The sequence below is a fragment of the Myodes glareolus genome, chromosome 8 (assembly GCF_982192425.1).
Source record: "Myodes glareolus chromosome 8, mMyoGla1.1, whole genome shotgun sequence".
Lineage (NCBI taxonomy): Eukaryota > Metazoa > Chordata > Mammalia > Rodentia > Cricetidae > Myodes > Myodes glareolus.
The window spans coordinates 32,968,945-32,988,485 of record NC_142033.1 but is presented as its reverse complement, the minus strand read 5'-3'; the positions used below and the strand labels follow the sequence as shown (position 1 = coordinate 32,988,485).

Here is a 19,541-nt window from a genome sequence, read left to right as displayed (position 1 = left end):
AATTTTATGTTTACTATGTCTAAATCATGTACTGATGATCTTGTGGTGGTTTGATTTTAATCACTTTTGTTTAAAAGCTTTTAGATATGTAAATTATGGCAGATGCTTTTGTTTGTAGCATTTTTCAAAAAGCAAGGGGGCAACACTATCAAAAGAAAGTTTGATTTCCATAGTTTTTTCCCTGTAAAAGCTTAATTATATATTCTTAGTGAATTGTAAAAATTTCTAGTCAGTTTGAGGTTTGCCATTAGAAAAGAGTAAGTATTCATGTCAAATAAAAAAGTAGGCATTCATGTCAAAAACAGTATTTTGACTTTTAAAAAAATACCCTAACTACTGGTATAGGTATAACCAATAAGGTAAAAATTTTGAGAACAATTTTATGTGTGTGATTTTTGGTGGGTTAAGAATAAAAACAGTGTTGGGTGCTGAAGAGATGGCTCTGAGATGAAAAGCACTTACTGGTGTTACAGGCTTAGTTTCCAGCACACACTGTCACTTCAGTTCTAGGCAATTGATGCTTTCTTCTGACCTCTGTGGGTGCCAGGCATGCATGTAATGCACAGACATGTGTGCACACAAACACTCTTACACATTAAATAAATAAAGCCCATCAAAATACACAGTAGATTAAAAGAAGAGTGATAAAATAACTTATTTCAATAGTCTTCAGTGACAAATTTTAATTGTACTTAAATGACAGTAAAATTTTACATGTGGAATTAAGAGAAATTTGAGATTATATTTTAAGTAAAGTTAGTTTTGATATGTGGAGTCAAATAGAATGATGTTTTTCATATTGTTAGCAATGAAATGTAATTCAGAATTTTAATACTTGTATTAGTGATATTTCTATATAATAATTTGATGTAGTGCATAATAATTGAATTTATATTTATCCTGGCCAACAAAATTACCTCCCAGATTGACTTAGAGACTTGATTCGAATCAAATGCTAGCTTGCAATGGAGTTTTGCGATAGAATGATAGATGTAGCTATACTGAGAGCTGGCATTGGGTAACATTTATAGCCTCACTTAGTCCTTTATGTAATGTTCATTTATAATTTCTGGCTTTGATGGCCAGCTGCTTTCAGAAGGGTATTATGTGTTTTCATTTGCAAGCTATATGGTAGATATTTTACATAGACATCCTACACAATACTTTCTCTACATTCTTCTTTTGTTTGTGCTCTTCATACCATCTAAGATATCCCTCATATCCCCATTCGTGCATGTAAGTTGTCTTGTGTGTCCGTTCATTCTTTCCTACAGTAGCTCAAGAGAGGTTACAGCTATATGTTTAGATATATGACTTGATTGAGACAACTGGCTACATCTGTCTTTTATTCGGTCATATGGAAATTCAGACGTTGGGGTTGGAGAGATGGTTCAGTGGTTAAGTTCACTTGTTGGTCTTGGACAGGATGTGGGTTCAGTTCACAGCACCCAGTGGAGGCTCACAACGGTCTAACTCTGGTTTCAGGGCATCGTACCCCATCTTCTGCCTTTATAGGCACCACACACATGGTGTACAGATAAGCATGCAGGATAAGCATCTGTACATATAAAATAAATAAATCTATTGTTTTAATATAAGAAAATCTCAAATGCTATTTTTTTCTGAGAGAACAAATCTTTCAAATGTCTGTTGCCTAATTTTTATTAGGAACTCTTATGAAAAAACCCTCAGACTATAAATATAAAGCTAGATAGTGTTCTGGATTTTCTTTGTAGAGATGACTCATTTGTAAACTTGACTTCACACAGTGGTCCCATCTGCATTTTACACGCACATATTATCTACTTGGGTTTGGATCCTTAGAAAGAGATGCATGCTAGTTAAGAACGTTCGCTCTTCCTTAGATGAAACTTTACCTTTGTTGGGCTCACCTGGTCTGTTGTGCTTTACACAGCATGAGAGTGGGTCTGTGAAATATACTTTTGCTTTTATCATACAGATACGCAAATTTTGTCTGGTTTTGGTACTTTTTAAAGCATATGGTTGCAATTCATTTCTGAGTGCCAGTCAGTTTGGTGGTTCTAAGTGGTATTTGTTAGGTTTTGTCATTATGCTTTTTTTAAGGAAATTATGTTTGCTTTTAATATTGTATTTTTCATTTATAGTAAGCATCCTTTTCCAAAACTCCATTTTTTTAATGTAAAATATATGTTCTGAATTTTTTAGGCAAAACATATTTTTTGTTTGTTTTATTATCAATAAAATTTAAAAATTACTGCAATCTTTTATACTTTCTTCCAAAAAGAATTCATTGGGTATAGGTTTGCTCTGTATTCTCATATATAAAAATGCAAATAATGGTTGTTGTATCATAAGTTATGTTGTAAATATAATTAAAGTACTCAGTTAATACAAGTTCTAGAATTCCCAACAAGCCATCTGCAGACTAATGCTGTTTATCATGCCCACTTAATAGCTGTGCACTAGAGTCCCTTTCCCCTTCCTGGTAAGTGTTTAGCTTAGACATAAAATGATGACAGAGATTGCAAATAGCTTCTGTCTGTATCTTAGTTTGACCTCTAGATGCCATTAAGAAATTCCAGTTTTATCTTTATTAGCTGCCCTTTATTCTTTCTGGGACATCAGAATCATCAAAGTAAGACATTTTAATTCGATTTCAGAGATGATTTCATAGTTGTAGGACATCTGCAAGATAGAAACTCTTATGAACAAGAGCCTACTTAAGCTGTAGATAAAGCTGTAGATAAACTCAGATATCCAGAGTGGTTAGTTTCTGTCTCTGCTTTTTACCATACGGTTGAGTCTAATATTAAGAGTTGTGTTAATAGCAATAGCGGACTCGGCATTACTGAGCAGGTTTGGAGCCGGGTGAGCCTAGATGCACCATGTGGACATTTGCGTTCCGGCAGCTCTTGTAGTGCAGCACTGCTGAGAATTTTCCTGGAGAGTTGGTAGAGAACTAGCATAACTTGAGGCCCTGGGTTTAATCCTCAGGATGGTGGGGTGGGAAAGTTGATGGGGACCACATTAGTCAGGGACTAATGTGACTCAGTGTATTCACCCATAATGTGGCTCAGAACTAATGGAATTTTAAATTATTCCATTGTGTTACATGTTACTTTTGTTTACTTTGCTACATCTATGAATATGTCATAATCCACTTGTGAACAAAATGTCAAATTCATTATAATAAAAGTGAATTAGTTTTTTTTTTTCTTTTTTTTTTTTTTTCCAAAAACCTGGGCAAGGAGGTCTTATGGAATGGAGGCAACTGCAGTGTTTTGGACCTCCGTTGGGGGTGTGTTCTGAAGACTAACTTCTCCCCTGTTTTGCTTTTATTTGCTATCTTGAATTTCTTGTGATTATTCCACTTAAAGGCGAGAAAACTAATTATGCTCTTCATTTAGGTAAAGTCAAAGAGCTGCATGCTTCCCTCCTGATATTCCTGGACTTCTTAAAATTGAAAATTCTGGTGATCAATGCTAAGAGACAGTTTGTTAACAGTCATCTCCACAACAAAGTACATCTTGTATTGAGGCTTACTTTCCAGTGGATGCCTTTATTGAGTCAGGAAACTCACAGTCCAAACTGCAAATCTAAACAAACGTGGTAGAATGCTTTTGATGGGAATACGCTTCAGAACTGGGAGAGGGACCAATGCTGTGGTGGGGAAGAGTAGGAAAGGAAGTAGATTTTGGTGGTTGTAAATGGTGAGGAAATAAATACCACATCTTAGAGTTGTAGGAATCCAAGGGCAGAGGGTACATGTTTTAACAGGAAGCAGTTGATCTGCATAGTTTTGTATTATTTTAAGGTACAAATTGGGGTGTAAATTGGAGAACTCTTTGCTTCCCACGTGTTTGGATTTTTCCCCTATATATAAAAGTCTGGGTATTTCTCCAGTTATAGCGGAGGATATTAAGTTCTATGAATCTCAGGCTCAGTGGTTATAAGAACTTGCTGCTCTTGCAAAGGATTGGTGTTTGATTCCCAGCACCTCATATCCTGTGGCTGTGAGCTGCCTGTAACTACAGAACTCCACCTCCCCGGAATCTAACACTTTTATTTTGGCCTGCGTGGGTACCTGCGCAGCACTGAGTAAAAATGAAAATAAATCTTTAAACAGAATGTCTCTACAATTTGTGTACGACTCTTGCTCATTGCTTTTATGAGGATGCTAGGAAGTCAGTGATTCACATACAGTTAGAAAGGCTTGAATGTTGTTTTGTTGTTTTAAAAGTGCAGGAGTGAGTCAGCCTTACTCATTACTGACATTGGTTTGTATCTGAGCTTTTTACTAGAGGGTCGAGGCTGGTGTAGAAGACAGTGAAGCATCCTGGCTTATATGTGGATGACATCCCTGATATCCTTGTGCACTTCAATGATGGGCTCTCCTTATTCTCAGGGCTGTTAAATAATAGTTACTGGAAACAAATTTGCTAATGCATTATTTCCAGAAAAGCCCTCATGTTTTCAGAGGTGATTGAAAGAAGCACATGTAGTGCATGAGGTTAGAAGGTTTCAGATATGAAAATTAGTTTTACCATCCAATTATTATGTCAATTAATTGTACTCTGCACTTTGTTGTTACCATACAACAAATATACCCTAATTTTGTTTTGTATTTGTTTCTTTCACCTTTAATAGATTTCTTTTAAGGATTTTTTCTTCTGTGAAGTTTAGAGTGTGAATTGTTAGTACTGAAAAGCAAAACACTTCTTGCATCCACATTTCATAGCCTGTTTCTGCAAGTGATTTCCTCTTTCTTGTTCAGCATATATGCTCTTAAAAGTCCTTCCTCAACTACATAATAGCTTTTATTTAAAAAAATTACCCTATTGAGTGTCTCTGTTAGGTTTGTAGCATGGTTTCTGGTAGATAATTTATCCTTACCTCTCAAATTTGAGAGGGATCGTACATAGCAATGACAGGTAAGCCAGGCTTCTGAGTGCTTAGAGTGTTAGCCTAAAGGAGAGTCACTAGAAGGGAAAACGTGGTTTCCTTTTTTCTTTTAAGATCTCAAAGCCTAGACTATAGCACTATGAGGTGTGTTTGTGTGTGAAAATGACCATGATCTCTTTTCTAGCCCTTCTGGAGAACTCCAAGTGTTTGAGGAATAGAATTACTTGTTGGAATTGTAGTGCTTCACACATTTTATTGCAAATGGTCTAGCATTTACTATCTGATTCTATTCCACAAAGATAAATGTTTGCAAACTACTTTAGTAAAGTGATATTTTTTAAATATCAAATTGCAAAGTAGTGAGAAGAATCTACTTCAGAGAAATTCTTTCAATAAATTTTTATTTTAAAAGTACATCATAAAGGCTGTTTATTTGTTAATGTTTCTATTCTTCAATCATCTAATTAGATGAAACTAAATTGCTTCAACTGTTGTGTTTCAGGAGATTGCCCGGTGCAATTGACGTCATTGGTCAAACAATAACCATCAGCCGAGTAGAAGGAAGACGGCGGGCAAACGAAAACAGCAATATACAGGTTTTGTATTTAAAATCAACTGTTCTGTAGTCTAGTTTCATCAATGCAATGTATGTATGTATACCCCTGAACTGCTAGTCAGTTAGTTGCTTTCATTGTTATGAAGGGATTTCATATGCAAAACCTTCAGCGTTACTTAAACTTATTGGAAATGCTTTCCATTTAGAATTTATAACCTCTCAGTTCCTGTGAGTGAAATTTTCCTTTGCTTGTTATGAACAATACCGTATAATCTCATTGAAAACAAAATGAAGGGGAAATAATCTAGAGCTCTACCACCTAGCTGTTTATTGTCAATAAAGTATATAAAATGTGCTTTTTTTAAAAACATTTTTAAAGGTAATTTTTGTAAACATAGAAGATAGTTCTTCTTACCATTGAAATGTTAAGATTTCTTGAGATGATTTCCAATTTTACTAGATAATGAGTAAATACTCAGAAAATTATTGTACTGAAATGTAGAAAAAAATAATAAAAATTAACATATTTAAATAGTATGTTTTAGTAAGAATTTGGGAGTGTAAATATATATTGCATTAGCTTGTTTTGCTATTAACCTCATTGCATATCAGAATCTGTCATATGACTGTTAGACATCCCAATTTGTGGAGGTCACCTTCCTGCATTGCTTTAGTAAGTTTGGATTTTCTTGTTCTTAGCTAGTCACACAGTCAACACTGCATTCTTTTTCGTTGGGAACTTTTGCTCTTAACAGAGGCTCACATGAAAAGTTATTTACATTCATAACTGCTTATGTTCCACCTGTTAATAAATGCTTAACACTTTCCATATAGAGAGATTAGGTCCTCATATGCCTGCCTACTTGCATGTGAATTTCTTAGGGTGTAAACTATACTGACTGTAACTAACTCCAGCACTTGAACTTTGCCGGAGATTAAAGTGTGGTATTTGCTGTATTGTGTTTATGAAGTGTTTGTTTATAGCCTGAAATGCTTTATTAATTCTTACTGAAAACATTTTTGGTAGTCTAGTTTTTAATCCTAGGCTTTGAGTATGAATATTTTAAAAAGTAGGTGTATGAGCTTGTACTCAAATATGTACATATAACACACATGGCTTAGAAATATTACCCGTCCCGTATGTGAGATCAAAGGTGCCTTTTTTTCCCTTTTTAGAATGAATGAAGTGAGCTGACTAAACGACTCAACATTTACTTAGCGTGCTGATGAATTATGCTTTACTTTTTAGGTCCTTTCTGACAGATCTGCTACTGAAGTGGACAACAATTTCAGCAAACCACCTCCGTTTTTCCCGCCAGGGGCTCCTCCTACTCACCTTCCACCGCCTCCATTTCTTCCACCTCCTCCAACTGTCAGCACTGCTCCTCCTCTGATCCCACCCCCAGGTAGGAAGCGGGGAGAGGCCTTTCACTACCTAGTGTTCCTTTACTTTGGTCTGGATCCGGAAATACTACTTTTGGTTAATTATTCTACATTAAAAGTAACATTTTATCTTCAGTAGATTCACACTGAATCTTGTTATTTATTCTTGTATTTATTATATCTTGTTATTTTAGTATAGCAGAGATAATATTTTAAAGTAGAAAAGAATAAACAGATAATAATATTGACCTTGACTGTAATAATAGCCACAAATTGAAGATGCTATTAGTGTATTGATTTGTACTGAAAAAGGTTCTAAACTTTCTCTTAGAATTAAATAGGTCCAAAAAATGATATATTGTGAGATTGGAATTATTCTAGTGATCAGAATCTGTGTGATAGGTTCCATTTAGAAGATGACCATTGAGTCTTGGGTGTTTAATGTTTATTTCTTTAAACAACACAGAAATTCAATGTTGTTATGTTTTTAACTACTTTTGAGAGTAGGAAACTCAGAGCATTAGTAATACAAGTAATACAGCTTGATTGACATTTAAATTACAGTCTCCCTAGGGAGAATGCCAGTAGTAAGTGGAAACTGTTTTCAGGTCCCTTGGATTGTAAGGAAGCATGCCTTAGAATTTGCCTTCTCTTTTTACTCAATACGTGTGGCTCTTACTTACTCTTGTACTGTGACAGCCGCCTGCTATTAGGTGTCTGTTGTGTTCAGTCCAGAGCCAGCCTGCTTCTTCCCTAGTGCTTATCCCTGACCTGCATTGTCAGCTACTCCGCCTGCCCTGTGTCCTTAGCACCTTACAGGCCTTTATTCTCACTTCAGCTCTGAAATAAAATGAGAAAATATTATGAGAAATGGTCTGAGACAAATCTGTTATTTTGGAGTAGAGGCCAATGCAATTGGACGAATGTTCCTCTCCAAGGTAGTGTTTCTAAACAGACGGAACACAGTCCAGCTTAGACTAGACCTGTGACTCTTGAGTCTTTGTTGAGAATTAACCAGATGAAAGGGACTTAGGTGATTCATAATGATATGTGCTTCTTAAATGAAACCCTTATTCTCGAGAAGAAAAAAAGGTGAAAAGATGCAAAATAGTGAAGTACTAAAGTTCTTTATTAATACTAAAATTCTTTCTACTTCCCATATAGATTAGATCCATGTGTGTCTCTCTTAGGGCCCTCTTTGTTGTAATCAACAAATAGTGCATTTGTTTGTGATGCTCAGTGTTTTTTTTTTTAAATTCATTTATTTTAATGTGTATTGATATTTTGCTTGCAAGTATGTCCGTGTGAGGGTGTTGGATCCCCGGGAACTGGAGTTACAGACAGTTGTGAGTTGCCATATGGGTGCTGGGGATTGAACCCAGGTCCTGTGGAAGAACAGTCAGTGCTCGAGCTATCTCCCCAGCCCCACAATGTGTCTTGATTTATGTATTTTCATTATGGAATAATTTTAAGCTTATTAACATGCCTTCATTTTACTATTCACCATATTTATGATAAAACTACTTATAATCTATCATTTAAAGATTTTGAATTTACATATATATTCATATATTCATGTGTGTCTGTGTGTGGGTACATGCACATATGTTCACGTGTCTGTAGAGGCCAGAGGTCCAGATCCCTCTACAGCTGGAGGTACATGCTGCTGTGAACTGCCTGAATAGGTCCTGGGAACTGAATTCAGGTCCTCTGCAACAGCAGCATGTCCTCTTAACAGCTGAACCATCTCTCTAGCCTCAAAATCTTTTCTTTAAGCTATTTTGAAATAAATAGTTGTAATTAACTGTAGTATATGCTGTATAGTAAATGTATAAGACTAAACTTTGTACCCTCGCGAACAACATTTCCCATTTCCAGCTCTCATCCCAGCTTCTGTTAATTTCTGTTCTACTCTGCATTTCTCTGAGTTTGTGTTAGATTTCACATGTGAGTTCATCCATTCAGTGTTAGACTTCTTGTATCTATTTTGATTCACTTAGCATAATGTTTTCCAGATGCATGTGACTGAGAAAAATTAAAAAAAATGTTATTTACTAATAGTGCAATATCCTCATATGGCTAACATTTTTATATGTATGATTAAGACACATTTACCAAGACAGCAAAAGGGAAGGTATGAAGTAGTGAAGAGTACTTTGCTGTTACAGAATACTAGGAGACTGTAGGATATGGTGATAGGCAAGGGAAGTTTTTCATTTTATCAGATGGTAAAATTACACTAATTTCTTGCCATTTTACACTTTTTTATATTAACAATAGTATTAAGCTGAAACAATGGCTCACTGGGTTAGGCACTTGTTACCAAGCCTGATGATCTGAATTTGGTTCTAGGATTCACATGTAAAAGGAGAGAACTGACTTCTTGACGTCTGGTTGACTCCCTACGTCTACCAACCCTCCTACATACAAAATAAATCAAATGAAAGTAAAATAGATAATTTTTTTTAAAGATTTATTTTGTATACAGTGTTTTATCTGCATGCATGTCTACATGACAGAAGAGGACACCAGATCTCATTCTAGCTGGCTGTGAGCCACAATGTGGTTGCTGAGAATTGAACTCAGGACCTCTGAAAGTGCGGCCAACTCTTAACCTTTGAGCCATCTCTTCAGCCCCAAAATAGATAATTTTTATAAAGGTAACAAGTCTTTGAATAATGTTCAGGTTATCTGTGAAATTGTACTATATAGTACCATTGATTTTTTTTTTTCCCTGTAGATTAGTCTAATTATAAACTTAATGCTCAGTTTCCTGCTTTCCTTCCTTGTTTAAGTAGTTTGCTACCTGGAGTTATCAGTTCATTCCATCTGAATTGGTCCTATTTTTACTGTTGTGTGTGCTGTTCCCACATGTATAAGTCTGTGTCTCCCACAGTGTGAGTCTTATGTATACACTTTGCATTCCCTGAGTATGTTAGCGATAAAACTAGCCAGTCACATGTTTATGTTTCCATGCACCATGTGTGACTTTCAGATTGCCAGGTAGTGCATTCACTCAGTTTTGCACAGCTGAATATGTGGATTTGTAGGCACTCACCAGCTAAGTGAGAGCAGGATGTTTAGGTGCCGTTTTCTGTAGAACTACCCTGTGGTTCTGCAGTCACTGGGATTGAAGCCACTGTAGAATCACATGTGCCTTGTAAAAGAAAGCTGGGTCGGCTAGAGTCTCTTCAGGTACTGTCTCTTGAAAGGTACTTTGTTTTTCTTAAACACCCTGTTTTAAAAAAATTTATTTTTGGAAATATAAAGGAGGAAAATCCCTTTGAGACTTTCTTTAAATTTATTTTAATGGTAATTTTTCATAAAATTCTCTCTAAATATTATACAGATATAGTAATGATATGTCCATATTTTTGGATGTTAATAGTTTTTTCTTATTAAGAAAATAAAGTGATGGGGATGGAGAGATGACTCAGAGATTAAAAGCATTGACCGCTCTCTTCCAGGGGTCCTGAATTCAATTCCCAGCAACCACATGGTGGCTAACAACCATCTATGATGAAATCTGATGCCCTCTTCTGGTGTGCAGGCAAACATGCAGACAGAACACAGTATACATAATAAATAAATAAATAAATAAATAAATAAATAAATAAATAAATGATCTTTAAAAAAACAGAAAGAAAATGAGACTACATGTTTAGATTTGCTTGGAATAGACCTAATTTATAAGACTAATCTGGCCTTGAACTCAAGAGATCTGCCAGTCTCTGCCTCCCAAGTATTGGTGTTAAAAGGCGTGGACCACTACCATTTGACCTACCTTACACCTTTTATCACAGCATAAGTAAATTCATAGACATCCCCTGGTTTGGAAGTTGAAATTTGTAGTCAACGCTGGAAGTTTATAAGAATATTCACATAATGAGTGTTCTTAAATAGTTCTTAAAAATTATGACTTGATAGGTATGGAGAGATGGTTCAGTCTCTTTTGCTGCTTTTGCAAAAGACCTGGGTTCAGTTCCCAGCACCCACATGGTAGCACACATCATCTGTGACTCCAGCTCCAGAGAGTCTGATGCTCTCTTCAGACATCCCAAAGTACTGGGCATGCATGTGTCACATGTATTTAGATGAAACACCCACATACATAACATCTAAAAAATATTTTTAAAATGTAAATTAACAGAAACAGATCTTTCCCAAGACACTGTCAACTAGTTGATAGGAGAAATATTGTCTTCTCTTTCCCTCAAACATCCATCTGCAGACATGTGTGAACTAAATCTCCTCAGGAACACAGAGGGACAGAATATTTTTGGCTATCATAGAATGAGGGAGAGGCTACTTCAGACATAGATGGAGAGACTTCTGGAAATGCTAAAATACTTAATATAACTACAGTAGTAGTAATTTGACAACAAGTAGTAATTAGTCATGGTTTCTGTAATTTACAATCTGTTCACTGTCTAATGAATCAGAAGATTCTATAATATGCTTCAGGGAAACTTTAGTAGGGGTCTGTGCTTTTCAAAGTAATAATCGAACCCTTAAACCAGGTATCTAGTACATTGAATGCTTCCTTTCTAAGGTACTGTTTTGAGTACAGTCCATCTGTAAACTCATTTGTTTTAGAATGACACCTGAAATGGATACTAGTGAGGTTTTTAAATTTAAGTGATTAACTTGAAAATAATAGAACTGCACAATGCCAGACTGGCAGACAGGTTTCTGGTCTGTTTTCTTTACTAAGCAAGTTGCTGTGGATCTGTACCTGCTAAGACGGCTGCTCCACAGGCCTGTGCACATGCACTATTGAATATAGCCTCTTAGAATTTTTCCTCCCGCTTTAGGGTGATGGGCATAGATACTTCTGAGTACAGAGGTCAGGGAACCTGGAAAGAGCAGAATTAGATATTCTTTAATCCGTTCAGTTACTGGGCTTGCATTATCTTATGTCCTGGATTCATTAGTTTTGAAATAATGGAAAATTAGAATAAAATACTGTAAAATTAGTAGGATTGGTGCTCTAAGCTAACTTATTTTTTATGTCAATGATTGTTGTCAAATGTTTGTGTTCATTATTTTAACCATTTGTGACTGTTATTTATTTTGTTGCATCACTGTCCCTAAACCTCTTCATCATCCGTCCCCACCGTGTTCTCTCCCTCGTCAAGACTCACTGCATCCATTCCCAGGTCTCCATTCTTCCTGTCTCTGCATTTTATTTTTCTAGGTAGCTTTTAGAGGAGTGATCATATTTGTCCATTGGTGTTTGGCTTATTTTGTTTCTAAAAAAGAATTTGATGATATTGAACTAATTTTAGGGACAACTTATAATTTAGACTTTTGAATGTTAATTTACTTTGCGGTTACATTCTGTTTTATATGTAAATTTCATAGCTGTTAAAAGCTTAAGATGAGTTTTTCATGTCCATTTTTGTATGGATACTCAAACCATAATGCTGTCTATTGTGTAGGGCTGGGTGTCACCAGCCTTCACACGGTGTGATCCTGTGGAGGCGAGAGATCCACTTCACGTGTCTTTCTCTGCTGCTCTCTGTGTTACTCGGTGAGGCAGGATTTCTCAGCTCGAGGCAGGATTTCTCAGCTCTTACTGCACCTGGAGCTTGACCACTCAGCGAGGCTGGCTGGCCAGGTAGTCTTGGTCTGCCTGTCTGCTGTGCCTCCCTGCACATTTGGATCACAGGTGCACTCCTTTATCCACTGTTACATAGCTGTAGTCTCAGGTATGACGCTTCCATAACAAGCACTTGTGCCGTCTGCCATGCCATTAAAAAGGAAAGCCCATGTTGACCTCAGACTTAAATAGCAGTCCTCCTGCCTCTGCATACCCAAGTGTTAAGATTACAGGTATGAGCCCCACAATTAATTTTTTTTTTTTTAAAGATAGGGTCTGTGTAACAAACTTCCGTTCTTCTTGTCTCCACCTTCATGGTGCTAGGTTTACAGTCATTTGTAACCATGTCCAGTTTGTGGAGTTCTGGGATCAAACCCAGGGTTTTGTGCAGGGAACTGTACTGAGTAAGCTAAGTCCTCAGTGTGCCATTTTCATTGCAGTTTGTAGAGCTGAAGTGTGCTTTCTTATCTGCCCTTGTTTCCTCCGTTCGTCCAGTAATTTTAGCATGTTAGATCTGATAAAATCAATTATAAGCTTTCTCTAAAACATTGGCATTTTTCTCAAATGTTTTAATTGAACATGAAATTTTATTTTCTGTAGGAATTAAATTTTACAAATTAGATTGAGTGATACTAAAAAATATAAAATCTTATGCTTTTGATAGTGTTTTAGGTAAGATGCTGGAACTCGATTGATTTAAATTTTGTGATCATAGATTGTAAATCATACATTTACAATGACTTTCTTCTTTCTTTTGCAACTTGCAAAACAGTACTTTATAGTATTCTGTGTATGTATATCTGTATGCTCATGTGCCTAATTTGTAAAGCATTTCTGTTAAATGATATTTTTAAAAATACACATTTCCGACTTTGGCTTACAGTAAAAGTAGCTTCTGCCAGGCTTTTCTAGCCTTACATTATGGTACTAATAGGGTTTGGAATTTAGTGAGAAACAGAATTCACATAATTCTGCCCCCTTTTCCCTTTGTTTTGAACTTAATAGAGAAAAGATAAGTAGGTATTATTGTGTTTCTATTACTACGTTTCAAATTATCTAGAATGTAGTAGCTTAAAAATCATATTGTTACTGTCTGGGTTAGGAATCTAGGAGTAGAAAAGTTCTGTACATGAACCTTTCTCTCAGTCTTCACAGTCGTTTCTAAGGATTTAACCTAGGAAGGTTAGTCTCTAAACTCACTCGATAAAAGTCAGCTTTCTTTTTTCTTTTTAAAAAGATTTAGTTATTTTTATTTTATGTGTATGTGACATGCATACTTGGTACCTGTTGAGATCAGAATAGAGTGTCAGATCCCCTGGGAGGGGAATTACCGTGTTTCTGCATACCCCTGTGGTGGGTGCAGGGAGGAGAACCCAGAGGGGCCACAGGAAGTCCTCTGTTTCCACCCCGTTCTTCTTTTTGCGAGGTTGTGGGCTGAAAGGGCTTGAAGTCCTCACTGCTGTGGTTTTCCCCAACATCTGAGGTCACCATTGGAAGACTGCTAGCAAAGTAGAAATCGCTGCCTTTTTTGCCCAGTCATGGAAATGGCCTTACCAGTTTTGCTGGCTTTGTCTTGTGTATGTCATACAATAGCTGTGATGTCCTCCTCACTTAGAAGATGATTCAAATACCAGACAAGTACGCAAAGGCATTATTATAGAACCATGTCAGAAGCTCCCTAGTGTGGTTCTACAAATCACTGATGAAAATAAGTTTATTTAAAGATAATTTTGGGGTTTTTGTTTTGCTTTGTTTTTTATGTGTCTTGAGTATTTTACAGAAATTCCTGGTATAGGCCACTTTTTGTTGTTTTTTAAATATTTATCAGGAATATAGCCTTTCTGTTTCTTCGCCTCAGTCCCCAGGTTGGATTTTAGCCTCCCCCACTTTTTTTTCTCCCTCGAGAAAAAGGTTTCTGTATGTAGCCCTGGCTGTCCTGGAACTAGTTTTGTAGACCAGGCTGGCCTAGAACTCACAAAGATCCTCTTACCTCTGCTGGGGTTAAAGGCGTGCGCCACCCCCTTTACATTTAGGAATAATCATGACATACAGAAAAAGGTAAACATTCTGTCTGTCTGTTTCTGTTCATCCTCCTACCCCCTCTGAGTGTCTAACAGTATTTTGTTGCTGTGTTTTAGTCTTAGGAAAATAATGCCTTTGTTTTATAAAAATTTAAAGTTGGTTTTACTTTTCATCTGTATTACTGAGTCTCTTAAAGATAAGGTTAGAAGTGTGGGTTATAATCCAGTGTTCTCAGGCTAACAACTTCATCTCCTGAGGATTTCTTGTCAATTCAGATATGTTTTTATATTATGTTAGACATTTTGAATGAGAATCTCTAGAATGTCCCAGCAATCTGCTCACAAACTCCAGGTGGTTCTGATGCAGGCAAGTGCATGGATGTGAATGGATAATTACTTTGCTGAAGCTTATATTATCACTAGGGAAGGCTTTCCAGGCAAATAATCATTTTTGTAGATAAATAAAATAAGGCCAGAGGTGGTGGTACAGGCCTTTAGCCACAGAGTTTGGAAGGCAGATACAGGTAGATATCTGTGAGTTCAAGGCCAGATTGTTTATCTAGAGAGTTTTAGATTAGCCAAGGCTATGTAATGAGACCTTGTCTCAGAGCAAAACAAAACATACATACATACATACATGCAATTATACATACATATGCAAACATGTATATACATCCATATATAAAAGAAGCAAAGCACTTGATTTGTATGTTTGAGTCTATTGGAGTTGTCCAGGGAAGAAAAAAGGAATTTGGGGAATGAATTTTCCATCCTTACATTCTTGTTTTGTTTCTTTAATAAGTGTTAAATACTAGAGATTTTTAAGTGAAAATGATTTTCTATTATATCATTTGCTAAACTTCCTTAGTTGTTTGAAAATGTTTCTGGGAAGTGTTAAGGAATTGGTTGTATGTTTCATCAACTTCATAGTCCTTTCCGTGACCAAGTGTTTACACTGAAGTAGAATCTTAGGAAGTAAGTCTCACTGGAAGAGCCCTTTCTAGCGTCAAGTTTTCTGGTGTACGGGCACCAACTGGAAAGACAACTGTATCTGATGTTTCTTCTTTCACTCTATTCTTAGTTTCAGTTGATTTTGATACTACTATAGTAAGATTAAAGTTAAAGGCAGATAATAATTGTTTTAGTTAGGATTTTTAATACTGTGATAAAACACTATGAGCAAAAACAGTTTTGGGAGGAAAGGGTTTATTTTTACTTGACTTACTCTTCCACATCATAGTCTATCGTCAAAGGAACGCAAGGCAAGAACAAGGAGGCAGGAGCTGAAGCAAAGTTTTTGCTGCTTACTGGCTTCTTCCTCCTGTGCTCAGCTTGCTTTCTTATACAACTCAGGGTGTCAGGGTTGGGCTCACCCACAGTAAGCTGCGTCCTCCCACATCAGACTTGCCTATAGAGTAGTCTTGTGGAGACATTTTCTCAGTTGATAGTCCCTTTTCCCAAATGACACCAGCTTGTCTCAATTTGACACAAAACTAACCAACAGAGTAATTTTATTGCTCTTAGAGGAATTAACTTGGTCATCTGCCTGCTGTATTTGTTTTCAGTTTACATACTTTTGAGGACTAAGTTTTGAAGGCCCTGACTAGTAATTGTGTCATTTTTGCACTAATTCTCATTTTAGTAAGTGTAGCTGAGTAGTGCTTGTTATTCATAAACACACTTAGATTGCATTACTAGAATGAAAGTATGAATGAAAGTATCACACAGTGGGAACTGATCTAGTAGTAGTTTTACACATTAAAAACATTATTAAATGTGAAACAGTCGGTAGTGTTTTAAATATTTGCACTAATGTAAATATAGTATATATAGGTAGTAGTATATATAAAAACATACTGTTCCTGCCTGCCTGCCTTCCCTTATTTAGCTTTGCAGTTGGGATTCTTGGTTAGAGCTATCTGTTGGACATCAGTGATATGAGAGGCATCAGACTAAAACCTTGGGAAAGCTGAAAATGGGATTGCTGTGGGTTAGTTTGGTAGGTTTGGAATGCCATGGCTGCCTGACACTTTTTCACTCTTGCTGGTTTTATAGCCTTATATTTCATGGGATTAAATCAGGTACTTGGGTCTGTGTTTTAAGGCCATATGCTGTCTTAAGTTCTTATTCATGACAGCCTTCTTCCAGTAAAACATGTCGGTCAGAACATTTTACAGTCAGCCTTCAGCAGCTTTCCATGGTCAGGAAAACACCTGAAAGTGCTTCTCTTCACTGTGTGCAGTTAGCAAGTGGATTTGTTCCCCTCCTTTGAGCTAATTTTGATACAGTTTTAAAAATAAGATTTAGTAAACTGTTTGAACAATTGAACTTATTGATAATATAAAACTTTTAATGATAAAGCTGAATTTTTTTCCTGTTTTCTTCCTTGTGAGGCCATTATTTTTTTTTCAACTAAAGGTAGTTCCAGTTTTCATGTTATACATTGGCTTTCATGTATTTCTTAAATTTAAAATTAGGATTTACTTTTAGTTGCTTAGTACTTAACAGAGACATTTTACCAGTATAAATTTAGAATGTTCATTTATAGTTTCTTAGAGGCTATGTGTTTACAAAGAATTGAGCGACACTCCAGTATTGCTTTGCTAACACCTATAGAAGGCAGTTATGTGTTTATTTTCATGTGGGTGTGGGTGTATGCATGCGTCCATATGTAAGTTTCTTATGACTTCTTTTCCACTTCTTCAAATCAAAGAGTATTGACTATTAACTCCTGGCAACAGCAATAAAGCGGTCTTCACACTTGAGTAGCCCACACTGGCCTCACCAGAAGTGAATGATAGCCGTCATCGTTACCTACATGCAGTATTTACATTAAAGTGTTAAACTAACAAAATTGGTTTCTCATGACCAAATTTAGTGAGTTTTTCCACATTACGGAGTTTGATATTTTTGTGTCACAAGTGTGCTTTTTAAGTGATGTGCCATTTAACTTCATTTGTGATTCCAACTAGTGGGGCAATCTTGTTATGAAGTTGGTAGACTGGTTTTTCATCAGGGAAGTTGGATGCTGTACTTGAATTGTTGGTCTGCAAGAAAACAGCGCTTCTCTAGAGTGCTAAGCCAGGGTGCTGAGACAGGGGTTTTATTTCAAAGTTTGTTTTGGTGATGGCATAAAAACATACCAGGTTCTGAAATCCAGTTACTATATTAAATTTCATCACTTGTTTTTTAGGTATTCCAATAACTGTACCACCTCCAGGTAAAACTTTTTTCATGTTTTCTCCATCATTGTTAATGAACATGAAATTTCAAGCTTATCCTTACAGGAGGGACGGTGTTGATGCGGTTAGAATGTGCGCTAGGCCACTGGGATTTCAAGGTCCTATTTTCAGCTCTGCCTTTGCTTCATTCCAGTTTTAAGATGTTTAGTTTTCTTAAGCCTATCTTACCCATTTCTGTAGAAATAGCTATTCTCACCATATCAATTTATGAGGAAAACAATAGAAGATATAAAATAAAATCACTCTTTGAAATGCTTTTTAGACCAATGATTTTGTTGTGTGTAAAAGTGACTCAAAGAGAAAAGAAAAATAATTTGTCTTGACTTTATCACGACTTCTAATTGTTTACCCATTGTCATAATTCATTGTCATGAGGAAATATGTTCTGAACTACAAAGCAATTGTATGGCTTAATAACTAGTCAGGTACTTGTTCTTAGGGGTGTTTAGTTGGGCATTGCAGTGGTGTAGTCAGTAGGAGTGTTTCTGTCTTTATATATTTGTCAATTTTTTTTATCGTGTAATGGTGGCCCCAGTAGAAACTATATTTACTGAGTTCAGTGTTAAAACCAAGGGCTGTGAAGAAAATGACTAGTGATGATGCTGAGAAGAGCAGATCTAATTCCAAATGACCTGGAGGGCAGAAAGGGAAGTTCAGATTGCACAGTTTAGTGTGCATACTTAGCTAGGAATACGCCACTGACTGTGTGGCTGAGAAAGGGCTGGCCAGGGGAAGTCTTAGGGATTGTTTTGTCTTTTTAGTGTAAAATACAGACGGCTGTGGAACTGTGTCCTGTAGGACGTGGACTTGAGGACTACTGTGGTAGCTGCTAACCCTGGGCCTGCTTGATGTTAGAAGAGTTACAGATGCTAAAACTGGACAGACTGGCAAGCATAATGAACTTGAAATAGTTAGAAGCAGGGCTAAAGACTGAGTAAATGAAGTTTTGAGAAGAATGAGCAATGGAATTTCTGTCCCCAGAGGATACTGGACTGGAAAGGAACCTTAATGGAAAGTAGCCAGGAAGTAGAAGACAATGGGGGTGTAGCAGTGATCTCCGTCAGTACGTGAACCAGAGGGCAAAGATTGAAACTGTTGAATTTGATGCATGTCCTAATATTGGAGGTTGTTAACCTGGGGGGAAATAGGTATCAGAAGCTGTGGAACTGTGAGTCATTGGCTGTGACACTGTTACGTTCTGGCTGTAGAAGTCTAGAGGAGACTGCTGCTGAGGACCCTTTAGCTGTGCTATCTGTGGGATTTCATTTAGCTGTGCGACTGGCTGAGAGTGCTGACCTCACAATACAAAGTTGCAAATGATTTGCCTCAAGACCAATTCAAAAATTCCATTACGTGCCTTGCTTTGTAAAGTAGTTCATTGGGGTTGTGTTATTTAAAATATTTCATGGCAGATGTTTTTGCTATGAGCACATATATTACTGGTTAGGCTTTAAAGAAATTTCTATAAATCTGAAACCCAGACTATTTTTAAATGACGTCAGTGCTATTTTATTTGTGTTTCTTCAAAACATAATCTGTTGGCAAAACTACTACTGTTTTTTTATGTGGAAAAGGTAAGGCGTTGAGACTAACTTTCTTATACGCACAAAATGGGCTGTGTGTGGTGCTGAAAATAAGACCAGGTGTCCTGACAATTTGTGCTCTGTGTGTTAGATCAGACTGTTAATTAACAACGTTATTGCGCTAAAATCTGTTTATAAGTTTCAGCTCTATTTTTTCCTGTTCATAATCATGTAGAGAAGCACGTATATGTACCCAGAAAATCTTAGCGATACCCAGCAACTGTGTTTCACTCTTGACATTACATATGCATCCTGTTAATTGTCTTATCT

General features: G+C 36.5%; 1 protein-coding gene across 13 annotated transcripts in view; it reads left to right on the top strand.

The window, feature by feature from the left end:
• The window catches only part of Fip1l1 (factor interacting with PAPOLA and CPSF1), a 62,673-nt gene that overhangs the window by 29,973 nt on the left and 13,159 nt on the right, over positions 1–19,541 (top strand). For 8 of the 13 annotated variants that reach the window (XM_048415151.3, XM_048415142.3, XM_048415153.3 and 5 more), the window contains 3 exons: positions 5,387–5,480; positions 6,690–6,846; positions 17,640–17,666. In XM_048415151.3, the coding sequence (XP_048271108.3) occupies positions 5,387–5,480; positions 6,690–6,846; positions 17,640–17,666 (278 nt within the window). The remainder of the gene's footprint in view (positions 1–5,386; positions 5,481–6,689; positions 6,847–17,639; positions 17,667–19,541) is intronic. The other 5 variants (XM_048415143.3, XM_048415152.3, XM_048415146.3 and 2 more) reach the window with 1 other exon arrangement.